This window comes from Pyrus communis, chromosome 15, assembly GCF_041283825.1.
Source record: "Pyrus communis isolate YQ-2024b chromosome 15, ASM4128382v1, whole genome shotgun sequence".
Taxonomy (NCBI): Eukaryota; Viridiplantae; Streptophyta; class Magnoliopsida; order Rosales; family Rosaceae; genus Pyrus; species Pyrus communis.
Window position 1 is genome coordinate 36,430,107 of NC_142579.1, and position 22,059 is coordinate 36,452,165.

The window sequence follows — 22,059 nt, forward strand, 5'->3', positions numbered from 1 at the left end:
TCTATGTTCCTTGTTTGCAATCTTGATCATTTTCTCACTAATGATGTTTGTGGACAGTAATTTAGTATGTAATTACTTTTTGTTTTTTGGCAACTTGGTGCAAAGGCACAACGTACTTACCAAACAAAGACACTGTTTGACTCTTTACATATGAAGAACTGTTTCGTCTGCAAAGAAATGAAACACTAGTAGAATTCGCGTGATAAATGTAATCCGATAAAAGATTCATAAGCGGTTGTTAATGGAGTTGCAGCTACCAAATTTTGCGGAGTCGGTATCAATTTATGCTTAATTTACAAATCATTGTTCAAATGATTAATATCATCACGGTAGCCATTCCAAATTTTATTCCGATCAAAACAGGAGGTTCTCCAATCGGAGATCTCTGGATCACTGGCCGTTCGCCTCCGAAAGCAGGCGAGGAGAGTCGATATTTGAGTCACATCTTCGAATTCGAGATGTGGCTTTTTCTCATCTCTCAAATTAGACATTGAATTTCTACTACACATCAAATTTAAAAGAAATGAATACTGCAAGGGGAAGCAGCAGGACTTCCAATAAAATACGCATATCCATTTGTCACGCCATAATAGTTTGCATAACATTGCTATTTGGTAAAATTGCAGTTCATGCAAACAAAATATTGCCACTTGCTAGCTATGAATACTCAAACGAATACCCATGATACTACTTCATCAAAAACTTACAGGCTCACATATCGATAGGCGTTCAACTCCAGAGATATGAGGTGTTGAGGACTAATATGTGCAATTCTTGGGTAGGTTCCGGATGACGTTGCTTTTCATTCCCATCTTATTGCGCATTGCCTCCACTCCCGATCTTCTCATTTCCTTCAGTACCTTCATCCTGACCATTCGTTCTTTTGACTGCACCGTTGCCAACCCCATGCTCCTGTACCTGAAAATAAGAAAACAATTCTGCTGTCAAATGATTTGTTCTCTTTGTATATTGTTTATGCTGAATACAGGGGAAGCATCAATCGACTCAAAATTCTTTTGTAAAAACAACAGACAAGACCCACAAACCTGGAGGCTAATGCAGCCGTAATAGCGGCACCATTCGCAGGTGATGGGCGCAGTTTTTGGCGATAATAGCGCAAATACTCCCGGGAACCAAGTGTTTTGGATGATATACCATCATCGGATCTTCTAGTAATGATGAGCTCAGAGCCACTGCTCCCAAGTTCTACGCTGTTGGCCATATCACCGGATACAACCAGTTGTTTGCCAGCATCATCCACATAACTGAAAACCGAGAGAGAAGCAGTTCAGCTAAGACATACCAACATGTATAGAGCAAAGTAATACCTAGAACAAATTAACGTGACCAAATAACCATAAACAGAATTAAATAAACGCAACATATGGGAAGGAAAAAACCTGCTGCTGTAATCATAGAACTCTTCCAACTCAGCTTCTTCTTCATCGTCGTCATCGCCATAATGTACCTTGCAGTGGCTTTTGGCCACCATATGCTTCCTAACCGCTTCCAAACTGTTGAAAGGATGGCGCCTATCATTGCAGTACAGACACATGAAATCCCCTTTAACCTGAAATGTAAGACAGGAACAGCCAACGAATTACCAAAGAGTCCAAAACAGGAAAACGTTTATCCAGGAAAGGAATGTAGAACATGTTTCGGTACCTTAAGACCAAGATAAGTAAGGAGGCCTTTTGGATCCTTTAGATACTCAATATCAGGAATGAAGAATCCATGGTGTTTGTGCATGTGAACCATGCAGCTCTCTAGGGTATCGTGCTTTAGATCGCACATAAAGCAACAAGTTGGATCCAACTCCTCAAAGTCATCATCTTCATCCATATCCTCTTCAGATGCAAGCTCATCCACATTCATACCAGTCAAAGATTTTGCCAAATCTTCGTCAGGATCGACCTCCACCCACTCATCTTCGCTTTCATCAGTTTCCTCATCATTTGCCTCTGTTTTCAGGGGAGCTTTGTTAACAACACGAGGCGGAAGCGGCCTAATTATTGCCTTCTCTTCTTGTTCGCTGGCCCCCTGGGAGGCCCGCAGAATGTGACTTCGTGACTTGAGATGCTCAGCATGAGCCTTAGAACTTCTATACCCTTTGCCACAAAGACCACAACTGTAGAGCATCGGGGTTTGACTCAAATTGTTTTTCTCCTGAGCAAGTGCAGCTTGTCTCGCTATAAATAACGCTTCTGTCACTCCAGGAACCCCGGCTACCTGATTGTTTTCAAGAAAATTTCATAACGTATTAAAGCTCATCAAAACATGTCCGTCATTGAATAGGACGGTAAACCACAAAGCAACAACAACACGTCACAACATATCAAGCGAAAACATTTCGTCAACCGAGTACCGCCAAGACAGCATAATGCATAGGCATTTAAAATTTAACTCAATAAAAACTCCAAATACAAGCATATTGGTACAAACTTAGTGGCAAGAATCGAGACCAAGAAACGACTAATTACGCAGAATCTCTCATCCTATATGAACATGATAATAACAGCTCAGTTTCATCAGAAATGCATACATAAACTAATAACTGCTCATAAAACAACATATTACAACATCAGCAGATCTAAAATTCAATCAGCAATCAAAATTTTCAAACATCTGTTTGGAATCAAGGATACAAACAAACAAACACGAACTTTATATTTGTCCAGAAGATTGGATTCGTTTCCTCAATCCAGCGCTGGGGAATTTCCAATCCTTCGGATTTCCCATCTCAAAAAGGCAATAAATCGAATAAAAAACATCAAAAGCAAAGCAAAACCCTAGAAAAAACATCAAAAGCAAAACAAACCCCTAGAAAAAACATCAAAAGCAAAGCAAAACCCTAGAAATTAAGCTGTAAGGAGAGAATAAAAAGAGAGGGGACCTTGCGCTTGAGATTGTAGCGGTGCCATTCTGACTTGTAATGGAGCTTCTGCTCTGAGTCGTCCAGAAACTCCTTGTTGCAAGAGTTGCATGTTAGCCCTGACATTCTCTCTCTCTCTCTCTCTCACTCTCTGTGGTTTGGGATACGACGGGGGAGGAAGGAGGCGGCGGGTGGGTTTTATGGGATCAAAGAAAAACGTGCGACGGCTCGCAGTTGGTGAAAATTGAAACGGTGTATGAAAGAGAAGAGCGTCGTCTGCCAGCCACCAGGTGTTTGATTGCGCAAGCTTCAGGGAAAGCGTATCCCAAACCCAATCCCCATGGGCCTGAGTTTTGGCCCATTAGTTTGGGCTCACGTGCTTGGGGATCAATATCTTAAACGCGATAAATGTTTCTTTTCGCTATTTTTCTAATAATGAAAATGAAAAATTCGAACTTGAGATATTTTTCATTGTGAAACGGAATATCTAGTCACTCAATAACTAGTTCATAGCTGGATTCCCGTTATTCAAGAATACACTTGTAGATGCTGGTGGGAGGAGTTGAGTTTCAGATAACATTACACAATCTGAGTTGCACTTGAGTTTCAAATAACATTAAACACAATCTGAAACAGTCTTATCTTATTGAATATTGTTACTTTAATAAGAACAATTTGGACATTTGAATCATAGAATGTCTAAAGCATGACTAGATTTGTATGTCACACTCATGCAGCACAAATTCTCCAAACTATCAAGATTACTCATTTTATAAATTTCAAGTCGAACTCGTTTTCAGATTCTCCAAACCATCAAGGCTACTCATTTTATGAATTTCAAGTCGAACTCGCTTCCGGCTGAATGATACACTGTTTTGACCAATTAACCTAATGACCAATTAACCTAATTTGTATATATCGTATGTCATTTTAACTCAAAATCCAAAATGATACCCGAATTTATATTTATTGTTCTTTAAAAATTCTTCAATAATCTAAAAAATTTCACATTTACAAATCACTGACAGACCAATTTGCAGAACAGTCATTACCCCACATGTCATAACGAAAACGACGTCTCCAACTCCTCTATGTAACAACCAAATTCCCCCAATTCTTTGCCCAAAAAACAAAAAAAAAAAATCTCCGAATTCAAATGAAAAACGACATGGGAATCCAAAGAACGACGACATTCATCATCACGAATCTATCCGAGAAGCACTCCTCCAAAATCCGGCACCGTGAAACCGGTCCCATATCTCCTTCTCCAACAAATCAGCGGCATCCGATTCATCCTCGCTCCCCTTCCCGTCGTCAACGTCGCTGCAACTGCTCGCTCTCCTGAAGAATTCGTCGTCGTCGCTATAAAGCCCGCCGCCGGCGAGCCCATTGGGCCTGGGCTGCAACAATGCCTTCTTCTGGGCCACCAAGCACCGCCGCTTATTCTTCCTGTGGGCCAAGGCCTTCCTGCAAATCCCTTTCGGGACCTTGTACACCGTCAGTATCAGCAAATTCATGACGCTGCATGGGCAACAGCAGCACACCGCCGCACACTCAGCCGCGGCGCCGCCTGCTACCTCGCCGACCCTGCGCCTCTCGCGAGGTGGAGGCCGGGTTAGAGGTGGCGATTGAAGCAAAGCATCCCGCGTCATCCCCGAGTCGAATCGAAGAGGATGTTCTAGATTGATCGGGAATTGAATGGAAGAAGGGGTCAATGGAGAAGTGGAGGCGACTGGGAATTTTGCGGATTCATTGAGGGAAAGGTAAATTTCCCCAGAAAGCTAGAGAATCCAAAACCCAAAATTCAGAGAGAGAGAGGGGACGACAAATGCGAATGGATGGAGAGAGAGGGAGAGAGCGAAACGGACGGGAGACAGATCAGGAGAAGAGAGCGAAACGAATGGGATCCAGGGAGCGAATCTTTAGGCAAAATCGTAATTTTCTTGAAGAATCACTAGTATAACTTTTATTTTTAATTTAATTTTTTCACCCTTTTATTGATGGAAAAAATGTTACCTTTTAAAAACTTATCCGAAACCAATAAAAAAACTGAAACCCATCAAAGTGTTATAATATATCTAAACTACATATTAATATAATTTTTGTTATTTAATTTTTTATCATACAAAAAAAATGATAGATAATAATGTAATTTTATAAATCTAAATTTTATTATTTTTAATAACACTAGCTGCTCAAGCTTTTGATGTTAATATATATTTAATATTTAAAAAATACACACACAAAAAGAAAAAAAAAGACAAAAACCTCCGACTCTCACCACAAAAACATAAAATGTTCATACATACAAAATAGGTAGGCATATACTAATGTGGTCTTAGTTAAAGTGTTAGGCTGTTTTTATAAATAAAAAAAAAAGTTAAAGTGCTAGACTAATATACTTTTTTTTTACGGTCAAGTTTGAATTTTAATAAATAGATAAAAAAACTGATATGGTTGATATATTCTATTAGACTATAGTACCTATAGTACATATTATAATTTGAGTTAATTAATAAACACATCTCTTTCAAAAATCGAAGAACAACACCTAGGTACACCCCCTTATCCACGTCAATTATGATTAATAAATCTTGACCATATACATGCCATAATCATTATTGAGGTATACCTCCCTCCTTATCCACCTCAATTGTTATTATATGCCGATGATGTTTTACCACAATGCTAGAAAGTGGCGTATTGGTGCTAAAACACAAGTCTTTTATTATTCAAATATCGATCTCCTATAATAACTAAAAACTAAAAACATGAAGGTATTAGGTTCGAAACACGCTGCTGATGTGGAAGCCAGATTTGTGGGCAGGAAAATGTTGAAATGTCTCTGTGAGTCTTCTCACCCTCCGAAATGAATGGATAATTATAGTTTGCCACCAATTATCCTCATTTTTTTTTAAATATAATAAAAATAATAATAATAACTAACTAATCTGCTAATACTATCCTTTTGCTTAAAGACAAATGATTTATTTGAGATATATGAATGAGCAAACAAAGTAAAAAAATAAACGGTTCTGATTGGTTAATTGGTTGATTGGTTGAGTACACCAACAATTACCTCAAGTAAAGGGTTCGAAATTGAAAATCCAAAAGAATAAAAAAAGTAGGTCCGAATAAAAAAATAGTAACAACGGTCACAAACCTCAACGAATAGAATTTTCTGAAGAGACAGGGATTTTGCCAAAAACGCACACAAACTCCCAACTCCCATTTTTAACCTCACAACGGACTTCTATCTATTTTCCATTCCCTCCCTTTTTGCCTCCCCGCACATCAGAGAGCGACAATGGACACCACCGCCACCGCTACCACTTCCAGATCTCGCCGAGCCCTAGACTCCCGATCTGGCGGGAAAATTGTCCGTCCTCGACGGTCCGCCGGTGCCAGGACTCCCTACGACCGCCCTAGGTTGGTCAATCCCGCACCACCCGAAAACCCTAATTGGTTCTCCAGGCTCATCTACTCGCCTACTCGTAAGATTGCCAGCGGTGCCGGGAAGATTATTTCCTCCGTCTTTGGTCCTGACTCTTCCTCATCTTCTTCTTCCTCTTCAGGTAATCTAATTTTGCATTTGTATGTGTTTACAGTGATTGCATGAAGCTTAATTTGTTTATGTTTTGGTAATTTCAGAGTAGGAATGCCTGAAATCGATAGTGTACTCAGTTCCGATAGTTACAATGTGGCAGGTGTAGGTGTATTAGGTTTTGGTGCTAAGAAAATTAGAGATTGTTTACTGCTCCAATTGTGTGCTACATGCTTCGAATTTTGGAGCACATTAAAATACAGTGGCAATTTTTTTTTCGAATTCATAATCATTATAATTTGTACATAGCAAAGTTTTTGCAGATTTCGGTTTATTTTATATATGAAGTGTATGGAAGTTTTGTGCTTTATTGAAGAAAAAAGAATGCTGGACTGTTTTTTGTGCTTTATTGAAGAAAAAAGAATGCTGGACTGTTGGTTTCGTGGCCTTTTACAAGAGTTCTTGTCTATTTTCAGAGGATGGGGCTGATGATGATGATGAAGATATCTCAACTCAGGAAGATGATGGATTGAATAAGGTAATGGTTCTACATGTTGTATTGTTCTGTTGTGTTGAAGGCATCATTATGCTTATAATTGTGCAATTCTTTTCAGCACTTGAAAGAACTTGTACGGTTGTACTAGATGTTTTAAACAGTAAATTCATGCCCATGGATAAATGCATGAATTTAGGAAGCATGCGAATTGAGTACTTGGGAATTAGTGTACCTTCACTCGTTTAGTGGGATCTAGGTGACTAGATCATGAATTATTCAAAACAGAGGTTGTAGAAAATTGGTTTAGAATTTGGATACTCGGGGTGCAAAAGTTTAGGGTTGTGGGGCAGATAAAGAATATAAAGGTGGTTGTGGTAATTTCTTATAGCAGTGCAGGCGGAACTTTAAGGATGCTTCCAATAGGTTAATTAAAGTTATGGAAAAGATTGTGGTAAGCACTTTAGTTGTGTAAGAAAAGGATATGATAATGATATGGGCCTACCAAGAATTTTGAGAGGGATAAATTTCACGGCTGTTCCTGGGACTATGAACTGTAACAAAGTACCTGTAGTTAAACCACTTTTTCTTAGATTTGGGAGTTTCATTTTGTTGTATTAGACATGCAATATTGATTTTTGTTGTTGAATTAGAGGAATGGGACATCAGAAGAGATCAAGTTCCTTGGAAAGGAGCCCCCATCAACACTAGGGAAGAGCGACAACAAGCATGTAATTGAACAACTGCTTATCCGGGAGACCTTCTCGAGGTAATGCTGCAGCTCCTTGATATTCAAGATGAAACGTTATACTTTTATATCTCACATTTGGATTTTCCTTGGTTATTGCTCGCTTCATTCTTCTTCCACTTCTTATACTAGACTTGTAATGTTTGTTAGACATTTGTTTGTGTCTTTATAATATCCTAATTTATTTCCTGCATTGAGCTCTATAAGTTCTTATTCTACTTCAATGAATCTCAGGTTATTGAACTTTGATGTCTAGAATATTTTCTTAAGGATTTATGCTTAGCTGTGGTTGTTCACACTTTAAGTTTAGGACTTGCATTGAGTCATTGACCTTGTCATCAATTTAAGCACCTTACCTATAATGTTTGTAGGATTTATGTACTGTTTTGGTTTGAAATCTGTGTACAAGAGAGGTTTCCATAAAATGTTGTGTATCATGCAACCTTTCTGCTGATTATTCTTTATTCTTATTAATCAGTTATTTGACTTCAAAGTTGCCTTTGACCAGGGAAGAATGTGATAGATTAATAAAGATTATTAAATCAAGAGTCGTAGGTTTTACAAATGCTGAAGATGCAAAGAATACGAGACCAGGTGAGACACCTAACAAAACAGTTGCCAGTGAAAGTGGTTACAGTTACAGGTCTAGAAATTTTAGCAATTTTTGACATTTGAATTTTGGTGTTAATTGCATTGCAGATGTAGAGCCTCCTGCTATGGAGGCAAAAAAATGGTTGAGCGAGAAGAGATTGGGATCAACTTCAAAGCCAGTTTTGGATCATGGGACCCACACCTTGAGCTCTCTCATGTTTCCTCAAGTTAGTGCTCCTTCCTCTGGTATTAAATCATGGCTATCAGTGCTCCTTCCTCTGGTATTATATCATGGTTGTCATGTGCTCTCTGTCTCTTCCTCATGTCTGGCATTTTGTTTTTGGGATGAAATCTTCTATAAGTTGTCATTTTATGTCAAATAAGAAATTGTAAGCTTTCTAATCTTTTGATGAAAGAAAACTACACCGAAGATATATGATATACCTTCTCCTTGAGCTTATGTTAGCAATTTGTTGAGATACCAAAGTCTGATGTATTACAATTTAGTACTTTCAGTATACCAGTATGTTTTCTAAGAAAGAAAAGGATAATACTACCTTGTTCACATTTTCAATTTGTTTCTGTTGGTGCAGGGTGGTGAACACAAAGGTGGTTCACCAGTGGATGTGGCCAAAGTGTATATGCGGGCACGTCCTTCATGGGCATCTCCTTCTATTAAGCATGGAGAACTGAGATCTCCGTCATCAATAGGGATGCAACATTTCGACGAAGAAACCCCGTATTCAACTGGGGGCAATTCTGCGCCTACATCCAAGGTACCATTTGGAAATTTTCTCGGCATATCTGTTTTGCTTTTGGGTTTGTGACAGGTAGGATTTAGATTCTAGACTCGGAACATTATTGAAAAAGTTAAAATAACTTGTTTTGTAATCAAGGATAGCTTGTAAAGTTGTAAAATGCAGAGAAACCCTTGAAAAAATTAGTGATTTAATATTTTGGCAAACAAGCCAAACATTAACCTTGAAAGATGGAGTAGAGTGGGTATCCACATGTCAAGACAACTGGTTGGGTCCAATGACAGCATTGTCACTCAAATCTGGGAACATGTTGAAGCATGACAGAATTTTTTTCTCATTAATTTTTTTAAGAAACTACAGAATTTTACAAAAACAATAGAAGGAATTACAACAAGTGATAAGAAATCCACCAACTAGAAAAACTAGCTAAGACCTTTCAAGTAGGACCACTTTACTACTAACTAAGCTGAACCAAATTCATTTTACGGCTGCTAACACATCCATCACTATATAAGAAAGAGAATAATCCCTGAAATCATTTGAAACTGATGCCCAGAGGGCTGCCCAGTATCTAACTCTACCCCATAGTTCCTCTACTTCCACTCCCTTATAATCCTTAAAAATTCTTCTATTACTCTCTCTCCAACCAAATGTTCCAAAAAACTGCCAACACCAAACAGCTCCACAAAGCTTTAGCTGTCTTCCCTTTTCCTAAAAGCCTCGAACTTGGTGTTTAGAAGCTCAAAACATCCCCTTGGAATAACCCTTTTGCTCTAACTTCCTTGAACAATTTCCACCACAGCTGTATCGAGTGAGAACATTGGAGAAAAACATGATTAACACTCTTCTCCTCTGATTTAACAAACTGCACCGCTGAGGAGAAATGCAAATGAAATGCCTTCGCTTTTGAACCTGTTCACAGGTGTTGACCTTCCCAATAGCCACTAACCACGCAAGCACTTTGACTTTTGGAGGGGCTTTTGATTTCCAAATCTGAGTAGGGTGGAAAATGTTGAACAGTTCCATGTTGTACAATACGGAGCTATAGGATTTGCATGTGAACAATCCTGACCCGTAAATGTGTAGTGGCCATTTATTAAGAAAAATGCAACTTAAATAAGTAAAACCTTGGATGTTGATGTTGAACCTCACATGTTTCTTTCTTTCTTTCTGTTTTCTGTGTTTTAAGTGAGTGAAACAGAAATTAGGGAATGCCTCTGGTTATTGATATGATTGTGCTAATTGATTTTAATGCACAGCTGAAAAGGGATGCCCCGGCTAGTGGGTCCTGGAATATTCAGGAGGAAATACGAAGAGTGCGATCTAAGGCAACTGAAGAATTGCTGAGGTCCCTACCTTCTACCAGAATTGATTGGTCCGCATCTGCTTTAGAAAAAAGAAGTGTCTTGGGCTCTTTGCCAGGTGGCCAACGAGAAGATGATGTGGGAGATGAACTTCACATTTGTAAAAATGCCGTAGGTTCGAATTTGAACTTGTCCTTAGGAATAACTGCATCCAATGGCTCTGACGGTATCTTTTCTTTACTGGCATGAAGTAAATTTGTTGGTTTAGTCCAATAATCTTGTCCTCAGTAGATGAATAAATTGCATCATTCTATAGTTTATGGGAGCCTTTATTGGCTTTCCAAAATAGTCTTCATACGCTTCTCCCTTATATGTTCTTTAATTATTTTAATCTCAAAATTTATTGATACAATTATTAGTAACACTTCTATGAAACTGATATTATCAAGAAAGGAGAAAAATTGTGGAGAACAGTTGTGCAAAATGAATATTTTGGGGTGCCAATAACACTCTCCTGTAACTTTTCGAATATAAGGAAATTAACATTTAGGAATCTAACATGTGGGACCTCTGTTTCATTTTTGGCGAAGACACTAGGGGTTCTCATTCGCTTAGGTCAACCAATAAAAAAGTTGTCTTAACAATTTCCAAATACACTTTAACCAAAATGAGTTTAGAGAAAAATGAACAAAAAATGTAGTGCAAGGTGACCATTTTGGAGTGCCAATAACATCCCCTTTAATTTTTAGAGTATAAGGAAATTAAATGATTGGAAATCTAAAATGCAGAACTCATCTTTTGCTCTTTCAGTTTCGGAGAAGACACAGTATGGATTGCAGAAAGAAGATTTGCCACTTCCGGTAATTATCAGTTCTGAAGAAATTCACCAGAACTGTTTATGCATATATATCATTTTGTTGCAATTTGACTACTAACATATGGTTTGTTTAATTTTCTTTAAACTCAATTTAAGTCTGATGAAGATTGAGCTAGTAGATATCTTTTTATAACCTTCTCTTTTCTTTTTGTGAAGGATTCAGATGCCGCTTCTATGGATGGCAAGGGTGATGGTTCTTGTAATTTTCACTTTTATCTTCTTCCGATGGATAACGATCATGCTTATTGTGCATATTACTGCATATGTATGGGTATTTTATACCATCTAATTCATCTTTTACTCACTAAGTTTATCCATCAAATAGGTACTCAGAATGCCTTAGAGGAGATGTTTAGCTCTGGACAACGACTCGAGGCATCTGAATATATCAAGACTGCTCCATGGTTAGCTTCTTCACACAATTGTAGCTTAATTAGCCAAGTAAAACTTCCGTCAACTAATTCTTATAACTTCTTCACAAATCATTTAATGCATACAAAAATCGTTATTAGAATACAGGTTCCATTTTAAACATAAGCTTGTAGTTAACCTAAAGTTGTTGGTTATGCATGTCAACTTGTAGTTTAATTAAAGGTGTCATCTGAACAAAACATGATAAGACATGGCAATACTTATCGGGTAACATCTACTCTGTCTCCAAATAACACGGCTTCTGTGTTTGAGGAGCAGTTCTAAATAAAACTTAAAAATGAGCAAGTAATAGTTGATATTTCATTTTCTAGTGTCCACATATATTTGTAGTAACTCAGTAACTACTATTATTGAGCATGTCTCATACAAGGGCCAAGCTGTGCCTAACTCCCATTCTGTACTGTGACTAGTTTGGGTTGGTAATTTTGATCTTTCCCTCGGGCCCCCTCCTCTTTTATTTTGCCTTTTTGTACCTGATAAGGTCGATAGTTGTTTTGGCTTATAATATTCAAATCCCCTTATCCGTCACAGTGATGCTGGTGGTGGTGATTTTGATGGACACAAGGACACAAGTTGGTCTGAACAACAAAATCCAGTGGTCGGAGGAACCATACAAGGTGAACTTTTTCGACCCTGTAGTTGTTTGGGTTATCTAAGCATTAGACACATTTGTGTTGTTATTGTACAGGTTATATGTTTCATGCTGTGCTGGCCATTTGGGCATTCACATGTATTGTATTAATATGTTATGCTGCAAAGGAATTTCGTTTGTCTGGCTAAATAACTAGCGTGAACTGTGTATTTACTGTTCGGTGGTATATCATCGCTAAATATGTGCTTTAAAATCAGAATGTAAACACTTTATTCAGGTAGGACTTATTCAAAAGACTTGATACTATGGGAGGACAAGTTAAAGTACTGGTTTGGTACTGAGGTGCTTTTATAAAAAGTGAGTATAAAAAAAACTGAGCTCAAAAAGGTGTTTGGTAAACACTTAAAAACAGCTTATTTTCACAGTTTTGGATGGAAAAAAGCTGAAAACGTGAAGCTACAAAAATGAGCTTATTCTCACAGCACAGCAGAAGCAGTTTTTTATTCAAAGCACAGCAATACCAAACGGTCTTCATTTCCAAAGGAATAATATGAGCTATTACCTAAAACTACTTTACTTGACGTGCCATGCATGATATTCTCACCATTTTGTGTCAGCAAGTAATATAATTCCAGATTGTCATTGTTTTATTGGGATGGAGGACTATGTATGTAGCTTGGGTGACGTAGTTCTATTTTGTACTGAATAATTTATCCTGTCTGAAAGTTGGCATTCATAAATCTTTGAACTTCGGTTGTTAAATAGTAATTGATATTTGACTAGGCATTTGGTTGTGCATCAGGCGTTTGTATTTATATTCAATTTACTTTTCAGTTCCAGATTCAAAATTACACAATGCAACATGCTCGATGACAGAAGTGACTGCATCAAGAAGTGCTTATACCGCAAATGGTTTCCCGTCTTCAGTAGCTGGGTAAGCAGTCGTTGACATCATTGTTTTGGTGCTGCATTATCTGCGTAATCTTATTGCATTGGCTTTTCCTTGTTTCAGTTTGTCTGCACAGTTGAATACAGCAGAAAACTCCGTGCTCAACGGGGAAAGTAATCCAGTCAGCTCAAGTCATGAGATCGCTGCTACAGATCTCACTTTAGATGACATCCGTGAGTTTTTGAATGAACCTACTGTCGAGGTTACCAACAAAAACGAAAATGATATTGGTGGCACAAAGGAAAACGATGGCGCGTATTTGAATGAAGCTACTGTTGAGGTCCATGAACTGATTGAAAATTATATCGATGTCACAAAGGACAATGATTTTGTTGCCAGTGGCTCCCAAAACAGCTATAGCATGCCCGATGACTTATCACAGGAGCTGACCCAGCCAAGCCCGGTAGCCAAGACTGATGCTGTTGTGGAGAAGCAGAAGGGAAAGAGACTGACCAGATACAACAGGAGAGGCCGGTCACGGGGCAAATAACACTGAATTGTGGCTTCTGTACCTTACAGTGTAATTTATTTTGTACTAACCCATGTAATTTTGCAAGTGTGTTTCGTTTTGTTCGGGTTCCAGGTCAATAGGGTAGGAATCACGCCACGGGTTTTAGCCCACGTTTAGCTAGACTTAAGAGTTAGAGTGTTCCTGGTTGATTGTAAGTGTGAAAACCACCTGTTTGAGTATGCAAAATGTGTTGTAACAGCTCTCCTAATTTTCTCATGTCGGCTGAACCTTGCAATTGTAATGATTTTCCTGTTTATGAACTGACTAATTCGAGCTTATTGTTCGATCTCGGTTGGATCTCTTCCGAGCATCATCCTCCTTGTAGGCAATTGTTAAGTGTCTGAAACTGCTGGGACCTCTCGACGTTCGTATGATTTACACTAATTGGCTTTGAGCCCCTTTGTTAACCAAAAAGGCGATTGCAAGTGCAAAGAATTAATTAAAAGTTCTAGGCTAGTATTCTACATTGAATTGTAATAAACAAAACAACTCATAACAATCGTTTGCTCCAACAAACATAGGCGTAGCTGCATTGGTTAAAACGGAAGTGCAACTCCTTGAACGCCTAAGTCCAAATCTCTACTTTGTAAATTAGTATAAACTTTTAAAGTAACATATCGTTCTTTAGAAGTAAATATATATATTTTTTTTATCACAAATGGTTTGAAAGTGGTTTAAGTAATCACTTTATGCTGCGGATTCGATTCCACCGATCCCTTCTCTTTAACAATTTTTTTTTTTTTTTTAACAAATACAAAAAATATTATCCCAACTAAAGGAAGTGAAGTATTTCTCTTTAGCAATTTGAACCCTTTTGTTCAAAAAAAAAAAATTTAAACCCTTAAAACTTGCCCAAAAAATTACAGAGTCACTGTCGCATACACATCAAAGATCAAAGAGAGAAACGCGGTAGTCTCTCAGATACATTTTCACAAACACCGTGGATGCGCAATTAGCCCAGCAGACATGGGAGCTCGAGAACAACATAAACCCCATGGACACGCCGCCAAGCGTTGCGAAGCCGAAGGTGGACACGACGGCCGACGCCATAGTCTACTACGACGAGGCAGCGCAGGCCAAGTTCCAACAGGAGAAGCCCTGGGCCAACGACCCCCACTACTTCAAGCGCGTTAAGATCTCCGCCCTTGCGCTCTTGAAGATGGTGGTGCACGCCCGTTCTGGCGGGACCATCGAGGTCATGGGCCTCATGCAGGGCAAGACCGACGGCGACGCCATTATCGTCATGGATGCTTTTGCTTTGCCCGTTGAAGGGACTGAGACTAGGGTTAATGCTCAGGCCGATGCGTATGAGTATATGGTGGAGTTCTCCCAGACCAACAAGCAGGTCTCTGATTTTTTTAGATTATTTTTTCGAATTTATTAGTATTTTTCAATGTTTAGAGCTTGAACTTTTGGGCTTTCAGAAACCCTAGTTGCTGTTTTTGTTGGGCTATGCGTCATTGAATTGCTGCTTTGGTGGAAATTGTTCAATGTGGTATCGAAAAACCCTAGTGCCACTCTAAAACCCTAAATTCTAGGGCTGGCTTGCTGAGCGTTTTATTGTGTAGGCAGGGCGGTTGGAGAATGTGGTTGGGTGGTACCATTCTCATCCGGGTTATGGATGCTGGCTTTCGGGTATTGATGTTTCAACACAGATGCTGAACCAGCAATATCTGGAGCCCTTTTTGGCCGTTGTTATTGATCCAACTCGGACAGTGTCTGCTGGAAAGGTTGACATTGGTGCATTCAGGACATACCCAAAAGGATATATCCCTCCGGATGAACCCGTCTCTGAGTATCAGACCATTCCACTGAACAAAATTGAGGACTTTGGTGTTCACTGTAAACAGGTTATAATGTTATTATTCTAGAGTTCTTATGCGGAACCTTGGTTTGTAGTGGGTCTAAAACTTAATTTGTATTTGTTTATGCAGTATTATTCTCTGGATATCACTTATTTCAAGTCTTCTCTTGACACCCACCTCTTGGACCTGCTTTGGAACAAGTATTGGGTGAATACTCTTTCTTCCTCACCTTTATTGGGTAATGGAGACTATGTCGCTGGACAAATTTCTGATCTAGGTACTTTCTTACCCGTCTCAGATTACCTATTCAAGTATTTTCCATACATGTTTGATAGATTATTTACTGAATATTAAGTTGTGTCCTTTGCATCATGCCAGCTGAAAAGCTAGAGCAAGCAGAGAATCATTTGGCTCATTCTCGCTTTGGGCCATTAATTACACCCCCCACAAAGAAAGAGAGAGGTAACTCTCTCTTCCCATTTCCCTGTATCTCGCTCATTTGATTTAGAAGAACCGTCTTTTATATGGATTTTGACCGATACAGCTATAACTGTTACTCACACGCGCGCACACACTCTTACTTAGAAGGTTAGGGAAGGAAGATGGTCTGGATTCAGCGCCACTACTTATATTCATGTAGTCCATACAAATACACAGCTTTACTATTTGCATCATTTTATATGACTATGCTTGTAGATGTACATGCAAATGTGATGTGCGAACATGATGTCATTATCCCGTTTGGTAAGTTTTATTTATTTATTATATTTCCAAAAGAAACCAGGAAACAGAAATACAGCTCTTTTGAATCTTCTCTGCAACATTGATTTCTGTTTTAAAACTTAGCAGCCATGGATTTCTGTTTGCCTGCCACTCACTAAAAAATAAAACATTTTTGTTCATCAAATTCAACTGTTTAGAATTATAGCATCCATGGTTCTTCTTCTGCTATCCTTTTTATGTGGGTCCCGCTTGCCCCCATATAGAGGCCTTTTGGATCCAGATAATGTAACAATGCATGCCTGGGTGATTTCATTCCTGTGCAGGACAGATTTGGGATTGAGAAAAGAATGTTACATAATGAGAATCTTGTTACTGTTTAACCACCATTCGAGTTGCAGATTACCTATATAGCCGGTAATTGAATTTGAATGGCTTCATGAATTTGCAGGAAGAATCCAACTTGCCAAAATTACTCGTGACAGCGCGAAGATAACTGTCGAGCAGGTGCATGGTCTGATGTCACAGGTAACCCCTGGCTGTGCCAATCTTCATATATCCTCTGTTTGCTTTGTGCAGTGGGTAGCGTCCATTTTGGCCTTAATTAACAGAGTTGCTCTTATTTCTTTTTGCTCAGGTTATCAAGGACATTCTATTCAATTCTGTACGTCAATCCAACAGATCTCTCCTATTCACAGAACCATCATCCGACCCTGAACCAATGGTTGAAAGTTGATTTTGGCATTCTGGCGGCAAAACTGATGGCGGAGATGCTTCACTGCCTGAAGGAAAACTTGATGGAGTCCGGAGCACTGTTTATGATCCCGATATTTTGAGTCCATTGTCGCTGAAATTCTTTTACTTGCTAACACATTTGTAAATCCTCGAGGGGTTGACGCGTAATTTTTTTATATTTTCTTCCGGAGTTCCCATTTTGCTAATCCTAGTATCTATATACTGTATTTCGTGGATGGTTTGACAGAATTAATCATTATACTGGAAGTCGCCTTTGGGGCTCAAATGGTGAATCATGTTACCTTTAGTATTTGCTTTGGTTTTGTTCAACTCTTACTCGGGCAACAAGTCAATAACCGACAGCTAGTCTTGCAATTTGAAATTGCCAACATTTTTCTGAGCCCCCAACTGCCTCATGGAAATATATGAATTTAAGAAATGGTTTGGTGTTGTAAGCTCAATTTTTATACAAAATCTTTGCATGACCAAAATTTCCCCCTTTTTTTTCGGGTTAGATTAACTCATATAACCTAGCTTGGCGGCGTTTTCTTTTTTAACATTGTTTGACTCCTTACATGTAATGAGTCGCTCAAACTCTGAAGTCTGTAAGGAAGAATGATTACTTACATTTTTTAACACTGTTTGACTTCTTACATGTAACGAGTCACTCAAATTCTGATTTCCTACAATTTCAAACTAATACGCCATATTCTAACTTGGTCACAAATCATCAAACAAAAACAAAACTAGGTCACAAACAAAAAAAGTTATAAAACTCTTATTGGGTTATATTAGGTATCATCTTTAGACATCAACGTACACAAAAAAAGCCCCTCGCGTGCAAATTTTGACCTGAGATGGTCAAGTGGATCACTATTTGGTCTGGTCCACTGCTAATTGTGAAGGAAAATCCGAAATTCGAACAGATGGAGCACCATACCATCAGCATGCATGCTACAAAAGATTTAAGGAAGAAAGTTCCAAAAAATACCAAAAATCATAGGTACAAAAGAAATGGGCGGTGGGCAAGAAAATAGGAAGGATGAGGAAGGCAAAGGCAAAGGCAAATGCAATTGCTATTATACAAGTATCAAATAAGATTGGAGGAAATAAATTAAACGACTCTTGAGGGAAATAACAGACACCCCTCCTTATGTATATATACATATGCACACACACACAATTATATATATATATATATATGAATATGTATACACTAGTGGCTTTCACATGCAAAGAAAACAGAAGGCTCGTGGGTCTTTTTCCCACTTTGTATAGGTTTAGTTGCAGGAGATTATAATTATGCAGACGATGCTGCTGCTGCAAAGTTGGGACCTCAAAACCATCTTATTCACAATCACCATTCCACTATGGAGAGAGAGAGAAAAGCTCCAAGAGCTAAAAGCCTAAACAAATCCTCTACTTTTTATCTCTTTAGTGGGTTTCTTTTGTGGACTCTCCCCAAGCAAATCATGGATTTCATGACTTTCCCCCCACCTTCCCTCTCTCTCTCTCTCTCTCTCTCTCTCTCCCCACCATTTTTTGGGTAGGATTAGATTCTTACAAGATAACAAAAAGGTCGGTTCACAGGCAATGGTCCTAAATCTTTCGATGTAGCCAGCCTTGTGTTTTGTGTACAACTTTCTCTGCACTTGTGACAACTTCACATGCCAAAAACCCTCCACCACTAACTTGCTAGGGTTAGGTGTATGCCCTTGTGTGCTCTAATCTTTGTACCCTAATAGTTGGAAACTTTTCATGAGCTTAGGCCTTTTCCAAATACAAAAATCTAATGTTTTACATTTGTACACTTTCCCACCACCAAGTGTGGTTTGCTACCTACATTAGGCTAAGGACATCTTTCACTGCTGTCTCACATTCATCCATGTGATCCCATCAAATATTTGCCCAACTTCTTATCATCTGTACATCTCCTTTCATGTCCCATGATTGAATTGTTCATCTCTCTAGCTACATTCAATTTTCATGGTGTGCAATGTTTTCCATAACCCATATAATAGCATATAGATAGGGAGATGCTTCGGGACCAATCCATTCATTTTCTTGTCCTCTTTTGGCTCCTAGATATAAAAGTAGCAATGGTTTAATCAAGTGATCTTTTGAAAGTGAAATCTAACATGTTTCAACATCTATATGCACTATATGATTAGGATTTAAGAACATAGTTATTAACAAGTCGTCGATTGTCTTGGTGATTAGGAGCTTCTTCTTCAACGCAATGCGTTCCTAATTAATTCTCCCTCCTTTCCCTTAGTGTAGATTAGCGCTGAATATATCGTTTTTACTTTTTTTAAAAATAATTTTAATATGGTTTTAGCAAGTGGTGGATTACCTTAGTGGTTATGACCTTCTTTTTCAACATAGTGCGTTTCAGATTAATTATCCTCTATTCCTCTTAGTGTAGATTAGTGCTGAATATGGTATGTAATCATGGCAGTTGTGTAAAATTCTCAATTAGATCAAGATCCTATTACAAAGTCAACTTCAAGAGGGTCACTAAGTCTTCAAAAGAGGACCCCAATTTGGAATTTGCTACATCTTACTCGTCACGTGTCCTAGGAAGAGGGTCACTAAGTCTTCATTGGAACATAAGTTTCCAACCAGACAACCACAGAAAAATTATAATAACCAATGATTAAGCTCAAAATCTATTAGTTTTATACAAAATTTTGAATCACGATAATGTTAGTCATTAGCTATGCTCACTAAATAATATGCTAGTATACGTGTTTAGTATATTATTCATTTGATACAAATAAAGTTTTGAAAACATCTGTTTATTAAAGGTTAGGAACACTAATAAGTCTTAAAAACTTAAGTTCGAATCGATCAAAAACATCATTTGATGAATAAATTTAGTGTTTGCTAACCGTACTCATTTCAACTTCATGTGAATTTCCAGGGGAGGGTTGTAACCAAGGAAGCTCCAAATAACTTCTTAAAAGTGGAGGTAGCTAGGGAGAGGTAGTCAGAAGGAATACTCATGAAATGCTCATCCCACTTTGTGAGTGGGTTGCCCAATCCCTATCAACTCCGCAAAATAGTTAATTACACGTAGGGACTTCACAGTTGTCGCACCAAGAACATTTCTGATTTCCTGGTAAAACATTTTGCAGTTTAGGGTAAATTAAAGAGTTTTTACCGAGAGCAACTTACATGGTACATTTACACTTTTATTGTAATGTTCCGTATTAATGGTATACGCTATGTATGAAGAAAAACTCATACGTACAGTTTTATTATTAATACGGAACGTTACAGTAATAGTGTATTCATATTATAAAAATTGTTCTCTATAAGATTGGGACAAGGGGCATGAGCACTTCTGAGAATCATCTTCCTAGTGATGCGGAAAAAAGCACTGTGAAGCCTTCATATCTTGAGCAGGAGCAGCAGAGCCAATTATTCTCATGGCATCTTCGCTCTCTACCTTTCTTTTCTCCCAGTGTCGTCTGCTTTTGCATTTCCATGTCAATAATCTCTTGTTATTTGGTCGTAAAGGTTTCCATTTGGAGGGACGTAAACGAAGTAGGTCGTGGGCCCTGCAGGAATCAAAACCCTGGACCAGTGTACTACGTTACGTTGATATGCATTTTGCAGAATAATATTGAACTATATATAGAGGTATAGCTAGCTAGGGTTTGAACTTTTGAGTGGCAAAGCAAAGATGCTGCTTAGTAATTATCATTCAATAAAAAACCATGTGTATGTATAGTTTTTCTTGGCATGTGACAGTAGAGAGTGACAAATAACTCCTTAAATTATAAATAAAAAACAAATCATAAACTTTGAACGCATCATGTTTTAGTTTTTCAACAATTACCTTTACCATCTGACAAAAACAATTCTACGTTATTTTTTTTCTCTACAAGACAAGGATGGTTTGAATCATGTGAGTTTTTAGGGCTACAGTAATTTGTAGGTGGTACATATGGCTGGCAACGGGGCTGGGCGGACTGGGGTTGGCAGTAATCGCATCCATTTGTAAACGGGGATTCTCCGCCGTTAAAGACCAAAACCCTATACTTAAAGTGAAACCGCATACTTTTCTGTGTTTATTAATACTAATTCGTAAAATTATATAAATATACATATATAATCAGGTCAGGTTTGAGTTTAAGAATAAAAAAACCATCATCGTTCCATATCTGGTTCAGATTTAAACCAAAAAACTCTAAATCCACCTCATGCTCATTTAATGTATTCCATACCGAACTCCGTGGAGTCTTTAGTCATCTCTCGTGGTACGGACTGCAACTAAATATCCGTATATACAATCAAATTAGAGAATTAAAAAAACTAATTAGTCCTAATCAATTGACCTGTAAACTGACTTTTGCTGGTGGAAAGTTCATTGCTTTACAGTCCACGTTCTTTCGATGCATCGTACAGCCTTCAAGTACAATGTTCCAACGAATTCTTTTTATTTATTATTATTTTTTGCTTGATTTACGCTCTAATGAAATGACTAATGGCTGGATTGAAAATTAAGCAACGCTAATTGCTAAGATAAATAAGTAAAAATATATTCCATCGATCCAATTGTCCGCAACCACATGTACATTGGGGGATAAAGATTTTGCCAATTAGATACCAACGGAAAAGCAGGTGATGAAAGTCATTTGGAGGCTTCTTCTTGACGAAAAATCAGAGGTTGTTTTTCTTTGTTTTAATAACGTAAGTCACTCTCAGTTAGCATCATCCATCATCATTTTACGAGAGATCGCCCCTTTGATTATGGGGTACGGAGGTATCGTACTATTCGAGTCTCTTGTTTTCATGCTTTTCTTGAAAGTTTCAAAGAAGTTGTAATTAATGGGATTTTTAAAAATCTCTGTTCTCGAAGATGGATCAAGAGATTGGACCTAGTCGTAAGAATAATGTTTTGACTAATAAATAACTCATTCATTGGTCTTTGACCCTCTCAATCACTATGAACGTTCCGATTAGTGCGATGTAATGTGTTTATTTAAACTCTCAATTAATCAAGTCAATCAATGAGTTTATAATATTAGCCATTTAGCGAGTTTTTAAATTATGAAGATATATAACTGAAGGAGTATACTTCCTTAAAAAACTTAGCTACACCAAGATCCGCTTAATTTCT

At 38.1% G+C, this 22,059-nt stretch overlaps 4 protein-coding genes across 18 annotated transcripts; 2 read left to right on the forward strand and 2 right to left on the reverse strand.

Moving 5' to 3' along the window:
* Positions 1 to 552: 552 nt before the first annotated feature.
* On the reverse strand, positions 553 to 3,174 carry LOC137738886 (cytoplasmic 60S subunit biogenesis factor REI1 homolog 2). Its single transcript, XM_068478361.2, has 5 exons — positions 2,894 to 3,174; positions 1,666 to 2,229; positions 1,401 to 1,570; positions 1,047 to 1,265; positions 553 to 918 (listed from the first exon to the last, which is right to left on the reverse strand). Exons 1-5 carry the CDS (start codon positions 2,996 to 2,998, stop codon positions 759 to 761), a joined length of 1,218 nt encoding a protein of 405 aa, XP_068334462.2. The 5' UTR covers positions 2,999 to 3,174; the 3' UTR covers positions 553 to 758.
* A 644-nt stretch (positions 3,175 to 3,818) lies between these two features.
* LOC137732283 (uncharacterized) lies at positions 3,819 to 4,823 on the reverse strand. Its single transcript, XM_068471622.2, has one exon. The coding sequence runs from the start codon at positions 4,522 to 4,524 to the stop codon at positions 4,072 to 4,074; it is 453 nt and encodes a 150-aa protein (XP_068327723.1). The 5' UTR covers positions 4,525 to 4,823; the 3' UTR covers positions 3,819 to 4,071.
* Positions 4,824 to 6,043: 1,220 nt separating this feature from the next.
* Positions 6,044 to 13,949, forward strand: LOC137742125 (protein KAKU4). 9 transcript variants are annotated; one of them, XM_068481885.2, is made up of 13 exons: positions 6,044 to 6,447; positions 6,893 to 6,954; positions 7,563 to 7,678; positions 8,166 to 8,251; positions 8,357 to 8,475; positions 8,842 to 9,024; positions 10,266 to 10,536; positions 11,121 to 11,170; positions 11,344 to 11,386; positions 11,513 to 11,591; positions 12,151 to 12,236; positions 13,046 to 13,145; positions 13,224 to 13,949. In XM_068481885.2, exons 1-13 carry the CDS (start codon positions 6,180 to 6,182, stop codon positions 13,648 to 13,650), a joined length of 1,890 nt encoding a protein of 629 aa, XP_068337986.2. In that variant the 5' UTR covers positions 6,044 to 6,179; the 3' UTR covers positions 13,651 to 13,949. The 9 variants fall into 9 exon arrangements, with proteins under 9 accessions (XP_068337986.2, XP_068337993.2, XP_068338000.2 ...); XM_068481892.2 differs by having other exon boundaries at positions 13,052 to 13,145; XM_068481899.2 differs by having other exon boundaries at positions 11,344 to 11,374.
* A 582-nt stretch (positions 13,950 to 14,531) lies between these two features.
* On the forward strand, positions 14,532 to 17,238 carry LOC137732186 (COP9 signalosome complex subunit 5b-like). Of its 7 annotated transcripts, none has more exons than XM_088685840.1 (6): positions 14,533 to 15,016; positions 15,240 to 15,521; positions 15,606 to 15,753; positions 15,855 to 15,938; positions 16,648 to 16,724; positions 16,843 to 17,238. In XM_088685840.1, the coding sequence occupies exons 1-6, from the start codon at positions 14,666 to 14,668 to the stop codon at positions 16,930 to 16,932; spliced, it is 1,032 nt and encodes a 343-aa protein (XP_088541966.1). In that variant the 5' UTR covers positions 14,533 to 14,665; the 3' UTR covers positions 16,933 to 17,238. The 7 variants fall into 7 exon arrangements, with proteins under 7 accessions (XP_088541969.1, XP_088541967.1, XP_088541968.1 ...); XM_088685838.1 differs by having other exon boundaries at positions 16,895 to 17,238; XM_088685839.1 differs by having other exon boundaries at positions 16,834 to 17,078.
* Positions 17,239 to 22,059: the final 4,821 nt, after the last annotated feature.

Bases quoted from the DNA above. Each gene is read 5' to 3' on its own strand.
- LOC137738886 (XM_068478361.2), bottom strand. From the start codon at position 2,998: ATGTCAGGGCTAACATGCAACTCTTGCAACAAGGAGTTTCTGGACGAC. The intron at 2,230-2,893 runs GTCCCCTCTCTT...GAAAACAATCAG, and splicing joins GCTACAATCTCAAGCGCAAG to GTAGCCGGGGTTCCTGGAGT. The intron at 1,266-1,400 runs GTTTTTTCCTTC...CTCGGTTTTCAG, and splicing joins TTCTATGATTACAGCAGCAG to TTATGTGGATGATGCTGGCA.
- LOC137732283 (XM_068471622.2), bottom strand. From the start codon at position 4,524: ATGACGCGGGATGCTTTGCTTCAATCGCCACCTCTAACCCGGCCTCCA.
- LOC137742125 (XM_068481885.2), top strand. From the start codon at position 6,180: ATGGACACCACCGCCACCGCTACCACTTCCAGATCTCGCCGAGCCCTA. The intron at 7,679-8,165 runs GTAATGCTGCAG...GCCTTTGACCAG, and splicing joins ATCCGGGAGACCTTCTCGAG to GGAAGAATGTGATAGATTAA. The intron at 11,387-11,512 runs GTAATTTTCACT...TCCATCAAATAG, and splicing joins TGGCAAGGGTGATGGTTCTT to GTACTCAGAATGCCTTAGAG.
- LOC137732186 (XM_088685838.1), top strand. From the start codon at position 14,666: ATGGACACGCCGCCAAGCGTTGCGAAGCCGAAGGTGGACACGACGGCC. The intron at 15,522-15,605 runs GTTATAATGTTA...TTGTTTATGCAG, and splicing joins TTGGTGTTCACTGTAAACAG to TATTATTCTCTGGATATCAC. The intron at 15,939-16,647 runs GTAACTCTCTCT...ATGAATTTGCAG, and splicing joins CCCCACAAAGAAAGAGAGAG to GAAGAATCCAACTTGCCAAA.